The sequence below is a fragment of the Gracilinanus agilis genome, chromosome 2 (genome assembly GCF_016433145.1).
Source record: "Gracilinanus agilis isolate LMUSP501 chromosome 2, AgileGrace, whole genome shotgun sequence".
NCBI lineage: Eukaryota > Metazoa > Chordata > Mammalia > Didelphimorphia > Didelphidae > Gracilinanus > Gracilinanus agilis.
In genome coordinates, this window is record NC_058131.1 from 38726700 (window position 1) to 38736268 (window position 9569).

General features: G+C 39.9%; 1 protein-coding gene across 1 annotated transcript; it reads right to left on the reverse strand.

The window, feature by feature from the left end:
- Positions 1–2230: 2230 nt before the first annotated feature.
- On the reverse strand, positions 2231–9267 carry LOC123234541 (interleukin-36 alpha-like). The gene is made up of 4 exons (XM_044660443.1): positions 9240–9267; positions 6706–6816; positions 4936–5078; positions 2231–2434 (listed from the first exon to the last, which is right to left on the reverse strand). Exons 1-4 carry the CDS (start codon positions 9265–9267, stop codon positions 2231–2233), a joined length of 486 nt encoding a protein of 161 aa, XP_044516378.1.
- Positions 9268–9569: the final 302 nt, after the last annotated feature.

Below are 9569 nucleotides of genomic sequence, written 5' to 3' on the forward strand. Positions count from 1 at the left end.
GACTGTTACTAGAGCTTTTACAGACCCCCTACAGACTCCTAGGAAATTCCCATCATTATATGCAGTAAGATAGAAATTCCCCTAGAAGTCACATTACAACAAACCAGCAAATAGTGAGTTAATGTTAAAGATTTTAAAACCCTAACTTAGATCTCCCATACATAGGTACCTACAAAAACAGGTCAAAACAGTCTCCAAGTTTCCCCCCTCCTTGATCCCTGATTCGGTACAGTACATTAATGTTAAAAGAACAATGAATGATAAATGGAGAAATTGTCTCCTGTACTTTCCCACCACTATAGCCCAAGAGATATGTCAAACACACCTTGAAAAATATGGAAAGTTACTGGAAAATAAAAAGTATGACTTAATACATTGTCTCTAAGAAAAGATGTATGATGAGAATGGATTTCCATGCCAACATTATGTGTGATCTCGAGGTGTATTAAAATAAACCCTTCTCAAGGCAGAGCAGAGTATTCATGATGCCTGCCTGGCTGAAATTGAGACTGTCTCTCATTCATCTTAATGTGCCCATGCCGTCCCACCTCCTCGAGACCCTGGACCTGTAGGAGTTATACTCCCGTAGTTTCAAATCAAGAAAAAATTGCAAGACCAGTAGCTGGTTTGGACATCAAAAATATCTGATTCCAGGAAGCAGTTTCCTCAGAGCAATTCTACATAAAGACACATCATCCAATGAGGACATCCTTGAGGACCTCCAGTTTAATGTTAGTCTCTCTCCCAGGAGGTCTTTGTCACTTGGAGCTCTTCTGGGTACTGCTCTTGGAGGTTCAGAGTGAAACAAGCTTTGTGGGAGACTTTAGGAATGGAGATGCTAAAAGTCCAAGAGCTCACTGTAGTCATCATCATCATTTAGTTACTAAAGGGTTACTATAATATGTGCATTATGGTAGGCAATGGAGATATAAAATATAAAGTGGAAATGGGTACACACCTAAAGGAACTTACATTCAAGAGAAAATGCACAGACATATTTAGGTATGAACCAGAGATATATACTCATGCCTCAAGGCAGGAAGATTCACTGAGTTCAAATCTGTACTTGGACACTTCCTACCTGTGTGACTGAAAGCAAATCACTTAACTCTGTTTGACTCAGTTTCCACATCTGTAGAATGAGATGGATAAAGAAATGGCAAACCACTCTATTCTTTGCCAAGAAAATCCCAAATAAGGTCACAAAAAAAGTCATTCATGAATGAATAACAACAACTAATATTGTATTGTACTTTTATTGATTTTGTTCAACATTTCCCAATTACATTTTAATCTGACTTTGGTAGCACTTGAACATTTGCCAAGGTGTAGATCGAATCATTTCTAAAGTCCCTTCCAAATCTAAATCTGTAACTCCATAAGCACTGACATGTCACTAAGCATGGAAAGTGAGAGTTGGTATCAATGGAGAAGAAACTCTATTGCCCCCTGCCCAAGCTATATCTAGGAAATTCCACTGGCACAGATCCTTTCCTGTCAGGAGGAGATAATATTAGATAGAATGAGGGAACTTGCAGTAAATAGTACTTCTAGGCATTACAGGGGGAAATAAACATGAATCTGAGATGGCCCCAGAGTCACCACTCTTGGAATGGGCTTCAGGTTCAAGGGAGAACAACCCAAGAAAGACTCCAGGGACCCTGAAAGAGAAAGATGGGAAAGGAGATGGAAAAGGAAAAGTCAGCAGAGTTCAAGTATCGATCATGAGAAGAGGAAGAGCTCCTCAAGATGTGGGGGGTATGACGACCAATGGACAGAGAGACAAGAAAGCAAATTCAACTCTGATCTCTTCCACTTGCCCACTATGTGACTTTAGATGGGTCACATGCTTCACTAACCTTGGCTTTCTCATTTGTAAAATGAGGATAATAAAGTAACCTTTCCTATATCCAGGATGCTATGAGTATAACCCACCCCCCAACATTATGGGACAGCTAATTGGCTCATAGAGAGCTAGATCTGGAGATAGGAGGTCCTGGGTTCAAATATGACCTCAGGAACTTCCTAGCTATATGACCCAGGGCAGAAATTCCTAACTCTTACTACTCTCCTACCTTAGAACTGATACTTAGTATTAATTCTAAAATGGAAGGTTAGAGTTAAAAAAAAATCCTACCATTATGTTAAAGAACTTTTTGAAATAAAAAACCTATATAAAGGGGATAGGCCTTCCCTGCCCCGAGACTGCTCACCCTAAATCAGGCTTGGGCTAGTCCTCTAAGTAGAAGTTTGTATGTTTTTCTTTCCCCGAGTCCTGGGTCATTGAGACAGGTTCTCCCATTTTACTGGTGCAGATGAACCAGCCAGGACAGGCAGCTGACTCAAAGGTAGCAGTGTTGCCAGTTTCTTTCAGGTAAAAGACAAAAGGTTTCTCTGCCTTCTTTGAATTATACAGGTCTGTTATCTTCTTCTCCTGAGGAACAGAAAGAAAAAATCTATTAGAGGGGATAAGCTGAGAATGAGAGAGGAAAGCCAATGCAGCTGCCCCCTCCATCTCTTGCAGAGAGAGGAGAGAAGACTTTGCCCTTCTATGAAGAATTTGCTTATGGGAGGGTGTGGAACAGATATACTCAGAAGGATATGCATAAATAACCTAGAGTTCACATTACTAGAAGGAAAATTCAAGTCAGTGAGATCACAAATCCCCTAGGGTAAATGGGTAATTCTCTTCCAAGGAGACTGATTTCAGCAAGGAAAAGGAGAGAACAGAAAAGGATTAACTAAACAGTGATGCCTACTATATGTGAGAGCTTCAATTATCTAGACCCCAGATGGAGCACTTTCTCTATCAAAAGCAGAGTAACTAATGGCCCTTTTTTATCTTACCTTAATAACAGTATCATTCTTCAAAAGGCAGAGGAAGTAGTGAGGGGAGAACCATTATGCATATAATTCTCACCAGCAAGGAATAAATGACTGGTTAATTAAAAGAGGATTGATGGCGAAGTTAGAGGAACACTGCTGCCCTATCTTTAAATTTGAGACAGAAAGCCTGGACAGAATCCAATATGCACCCTAGATTTGGGGACAATAGATTGCAGTGGTTCGGAGAAAGGATAGGTGGGATTCCAATATTCCAAAGGATAGGCGGGATTAACATAATATCAAGGGAAAATGGCATCATGTTAGCCCAAAGAGAAACAATCGAAATAAGGAAGGAAAGGAGAAATTGTCTAAAGAACCCTGCTCCCATGAATTCACATGAGACCTAGCAGCCAACTGGCAAAAAAACAAAAACCACAAAAATAAAAACACCAACAAACAAAGGGGGGATGCAAAGGATGGTAATGAAAAATAAAGAAAAAGCATGAGGGGCACTAAGATGCAGAATAAGCTGATTGATAAGGAACACTAATGACACTAAAAAAAAACAGATTGAATTTTATACTGAGAGCACAGGAGAGACTAATGAAGGAAGAAAAAAATTTTGGAAGGGATGAGATGATGATCGGTGATGAACAAAAGGGAGTGCTACCCTTTCTCTCTCTCTCTCTCTCTCTCTCTCTCTCTCTCTCTCTCTCTCTCTCTCTCTCTCTCTCTTGCTTTTTTTTAAAATGGAGAACAACCTTTGACTTTGAAAGAAAAATATCCTATTCGAAAGAAACAGGAAGACTATCTGCTTGCCTTTGATCAAGGCAAATTAATTCAAGTAACCAATTCAAAAAGGATTACATCATGATACCAAGAGGACTGGCAGATGTTGCTACTATATTATCCATAAGTTTTGAAAGGCTGAGGAAATTGGAAGAAATACTGTAGGACAGGAGTTGAATAAATATTGCCTTGATTTTCAAAAAATAAAGGAGTCTGCCATCTAGATGATCTTGAATCTGGTTCTATGTGCATTAATAGAAAAACATGGGGAGATGAACTGAATGCTGTACAAGATACATTTTTAGTTATGGCCAATGTAGTTTGTCCACATAAGGAAAAAACTCAGTCAGAACAAGATTATATAACCTAAAAATGGGCTTGGTTGAGAACAGGTAATTGTCAAAAATAGGATTGGGCATTCCTAATCAGATCCAGATGTGGTAGAAAAGTTCTCAGAGTCCCTTATTAATAGTAGACTTAGACAGAAGGACCTTCTTTATCAGAACCACAAACTGGTAGAAGAATCTAGCATTAACTACCTAAGGCAGCAGAAATAAAATGACTCAAGGTCCCTGCAGCAGATCTCCAATTCATGCAATCAAGAAGGGGCAAGCCTTGTCTTCTGAACACAGAATTAATAGTGGAAATGGGCATTCTTTTTTTGTCCGTATATCTGCCTCTATGGGCATCAGGACCACTTAGCCTAAGTGACTCTATATTGAATTTTAATCATTATGAATATACCATCAAATTATGACTATAATATCAAATAATATAAAGTTTTTGGTTTTCATAGGGTGGGAAAGAGATATTGGAGGGAGAGAAAATAAATGTTTGCTAACTAAAAAATCAAATTTAAAGGAAGAAATAAATGCATGATATCTAAGAAGACAAGTTGGAGTTTGTCCAAGGGACACCTGCGATTGTGAAGGCCTTTTGAAGGGTGCCATAGCTAGATGAACTAAAGGAAGAATAAACTGGACTTCTTTGGCGGAGATAAGACTAGAAGTTTTCAAAGGTTATCACACAAAAGACTTGTATTTGGTGCCAGAGGGAAGAACAAAAGAAACATTCTAAACAAACAAAAGAAAGATTCTAAAGCTGCCAAGAGGCAGATGTAGACTGATGCAAGAAATAACTTTCTAACAATTGCAGTGGTCCAAAATGTAATGAACTACTTCCAAAGATAGTAAGTTACCCATCACTAGAAAACTTCAAGAGGAAGTTGGTCAGGAAGCTTGTAGAAGATATTTTTTTTTCAAATTAGCAATTGTTAATATGCCTTCCCATTCCAAAGTACTGTGACTCTCTGAGACTCACCTCCAGCTTTAAGGTGGCATGCCCTCCACTCTCCACACAGGACAAAGAGAGGCCATCAAAATGATTCAATCCTAAGTAAATAGCATTGCCTTTATTTTTGTCAAGGTAGTCTTCATCTCTGCATGATATTGTAAGGACTTTTGCTGGGAAAACAAGGAGACAGGATGAAATGAGATGCATCAGACACAGAAAGGGACCAAAACCAAGACTCAGGAAATAGGATCCATTCTAGCAGATGGAGAGGGAGTAGGGCTCCTTCTAGGCCCCTTCCAACTGAAGCACAGAGGCTAAGGAGGAGGGCCTGGATTCCTGGGTATCTCCTCTGTGTCTCCTTGACTCTGGAGATTCCAGCAGCTCACTCCCTACTAGCTTGATCCTCTTGTTTCCTCACCTTCTGCATCCCCCACTAATCAGGGATTCTGGCTCAGCAATGTCTCCTTCCATTGGTTCTTATCTCCACACAACCTCTAGAAGCCTACAGGACAGAGACCAGGTTGGCCTCTTTGAGCCTTCTTCTTCATCCATTCCCAATCCTGTCCACCAAAGAGACTATCTAGGCATATAAGTCTTAGATACACCAAGACTATTCCCCTCTACCAAGTACAACAAAAGAGCAACAAAAGCCCTCACCTCCAGCAGGAATGTTGCTAAAGTAAACCAGACACAGACCTAGTAGCATAGATTCCAAGCTACCTGCAGCTAATGGCTTCACCCTGAAGTAGGAATCACCCACATCTAAGACTGATTCCCTTTCCTCCATAGCAAAAAAAACTGAAATGCAGTCCCAACTCAACCACTTTCTCATTTGGTGACCTTACACATGTCACTTAGTTCCCCTGGGACTCAGTTTCCTTCACTGAAAAATGGAGATAGCAATGCCTGCCCAACATACCTTAAAGGAATGTTGTGAGAATAATGTGAGATGTCAACGAGCTTTACAGTGTCCTTCAAGAGTACAGGAGAAAGAGTACTGGTTCTCAAGTGAAAGGGACCTGGGATTCAGATCCTACCTCTGAACTCTCTGTGTGACACTGTCAAGTCAGTTAATTAGTCTGTGTCTCAGGATTTTTATTTGTAAAATGAAGGGTTTGGACTAGATGGCCTCTGAGGCCCTTTAATCTGGCCCTTGAGGACAAGCCTCTTGGGTAGCATCTTGGGGAGAGGGCGAAGGAGGAGAAGTCTCTGGCCAAATGGCACAGTAACCCCACGTAGAGATTGTATAACACTCTGCTTTCCTTTTTTCTTCTCCTTCCTCTTTCACCCTCCCTTTTCATCCTTCTTCTATTTGGTCTTCTGGCTTTAGAACCTTCCAAAGTTCTAACTCAGGAGAGATAACTATAGGCCAACCAATCTAGGCTTTCCTCCATTCTCCCAATGCAGTATTCTCTTTCTTCCTCTTTTCTACACTCTGACTATATCAAAGACAAACCCATCATTTGTCTATATCTCTTTCTCTGTCTGCTCTATTTTTGTCTTTCTGACTCTCTATTTCTGTCTCTTTCTGTCTTTGTCACTTCCATATCTCTGTCTCTGTCTCTATCTCTATCTCTGTCTGTCTGTCTGTCTGTCTGTCTGTCTCTCTCTCTCTCTCACACACACACACACACACACACACACACACACACACACACACACACGACCTGGAGAATAACCCAAGACATTCCTGGAGTTGAAAAGGCTGCTGGAAACTGTCCTGAGGGACACCCACAGTCACCCAAGGGATAAGGCTGCCTCAGAGGAAGAGATCCTAGGAATCAGTGTGTCACTTACCTGGGGTCACATTTTCATACTGGGGAATTGCTATAAGGCTCTTCCCCTGAAGAACCCATACTTGCTGATCAGTGTCACGAACTACTATCCGGCGAGGTGTTTCTCCAGAAACTAAATAGAAATGGATAAAATGCAAATGTAGTTCATTAATGAAGACTAAAGTTGCCTTAATTTACTGCTGGCAATTGTAGAAAGATAGACTGAGACCCTAATAAGTTTTATATATGAATATGGGCTGCCTTTTTCCCCTAAAGAAAAGTAGAGAGCTATGATGTTCCAGGAGGAAAGAGGATGTCATGTTGTCTCCAGGGCTTTACACTGACTGTATTCCATGCCTAAAATCCTCTCCTTTCTCCACCTGCAATTTTCTGTAATCCCTGGTTTCCTTCAAGACTCAGTTCAAACTCAATCTTCCTTTGGTGCCTTTCCTGATCTCTGCAGCTTCTGGTGTCCTGCTCCATTATCATTTTCTATTATATATATATGGATGTGTATAGATATATACACACATCTAAGTGCATATAATATACACACTATATATACATGAACATATATGTGTTTATAAATATTTAATGTGTGTCTATATTGTACATATATATTACGTACATGCATTATATACCTATATGTATAGATGTATTGGTAGATGAATGGTTATATACACACATAGCTAGAATGATATCTAGATGGATACATAAATAGCTAGATACATACATATATATACATAAATAGATTAATAGATACATAGATAGATATCTCATCTCTGTACCCAATAGAATGTAAGTTCCTTGAAGTCAGGAACTACTTCTATCTTTGTATCCCTAGTTCCTAGTACAATGAATTTCCTTTGTGCTAGTGCCTTCCCTCTGAAATTATCCCCAATTTTTCCTGTCTGTATCTTTTTTGTACATGGTTGTTTGCATGTTGTCTCCCCTGTTAGAGTGTAAGTTCCATGAAGGCAGAGATTATCTTTTGCCTCTTTTTTATATATATTTCCTATGCCAGTGATGGCAAACCTTTTAGAGACCAAGTGCCCAGACCAACTCTTATGCCGCATGTGAGCCACTCCCTTACCAAGACAGGGAAAAAAGGAAGCACTTCCATTGGGCTGCTGGGCAGAGGGGAGGGTGAAGTGAGGAATGTCCTTAGGCGCAAAGAGAGGAAGCGGGGAGCAGCCCCCTCCGGCACATGTGCCATAGGTTCACTAACATGGCCCTATACTTAGCGTGGTGCCTGGAACAAAGTACGTGTTTAATAAATTTCTATTAGATGCCCTCCTAGAACAAGTACTTAATAAACTTTCGTTTGGCTGATTGAAAGACTATCTCTTCTTTCTCTGTAGCAACTACTAGAGAGAAAAAAGTGAGGGAGTTGGGAAAAATCCATCCCCAAACCAAGCTAAATAGCTTTCATTTGATGCCAGTGCCTTGGGATATACTCAGTTCGGAGGAAGGGAAAAGCTGTGAGGTGTCGCAACCATGCCACCAAAGCACTCTAGCCCTACATCATATATGAGAGTGACCATTTAATCCTAGAGATTAAGGCAAGGATGCAAGAAGTGTTGAAAGATGTCATCTACAACACATATGATCAGAAAAACGCATGACCAGGAATGTTAAGAAAACAAGGGATAATAGATGAGAAATCTCTATGTCATTCTGGAATTCATATAATATAAAAGACCTAAAAGAAGACCTCCATTTATATGAGCAACTAAATAACTATGGAAGGAAATCAAGAATTTCATTAACCATCCAAGTGTGGACAGGTTCTCCTCTATACCTCAGGAAACAGTCAATATTCACATTGATAAGATCATGGATTTATCATAGTACTAACAAGTACAAGTCTGCCAAGGAACTAGTACCCTAACCTACACAGACTACTTTAGAAATGCCTGATGACTATTTCTCAAAGGGTATGAATAGGGTGCTTAGGTGTCTCAGTGGATAGAAAGCCAGGCTAAGAGATGGGAAGTCTTGGTTTCAAATCTGTCCTCAGACACTTCCTAGCTACGTAACCCTGAGCAAGTCACTTAACCCCCATTGTCTAGCCCTTTAACACTGTTCTGCCTTGGAACCAATATAAAGTATTGGTTCTAAGTCAGAAAGTAAGAATTTTTAAAAAAGAATATGAAAAAACAGCTTTGGGGAAAATGCCAACTATTCACAACACAAAAGTTTATTCTGAAACACTAATCATCAAAAAAATATATAAATCAAGGTGAACCTGAGCTTTTACTTCACACACAAGAAATTACTCTAGACAACCAAAAATATATCACATTCATCCTCCATTATTCTAAAATTGTTCACATGGAGGGTTTAGTAAGCTAAGTATCATGGATTTTTTCTGGTCTGGACCTATGATTTCATCCATCTAGGGAGCTCCCTAACATGGAAACTCACTCCACAGAGGACAAGAACTCTGTAACACAGCCTCACAGTATTGCTTTGGGCACCAAGACAACTGTGCAATATTCCCCAGAGTCACAAGAGTCAGCATGTGTCAGAGGCAAGATTTGAAGCTGGTTCTACATGACTTGAAGGCTACTTCCTGATTCATTACCTCCACAGGACCTTACAAGCATAGAACAAAGATAGAAATATTTTTGTTTCCAAGTCTTGAATTATCATGAAATTATTTTGTTCACCTGATGTTATTCTATTAGTGTTTTCTTTTAAATTAGAGTTGATGAGCATTATGGATGTGAACATAAAATTTCTTTTTTGAGGAAGAAGTGGAGCAGTAGGAGGCTAGATCCAGAGCTGAGGTTTCACTGTTGTAGGTAAAGAAAGAAAAGAGGAAGGAAGGAAGGAAGGAAGGAAGGAAGGAAGGAAGGAAGGAAGGAAGGAAGGAAGGAAGGA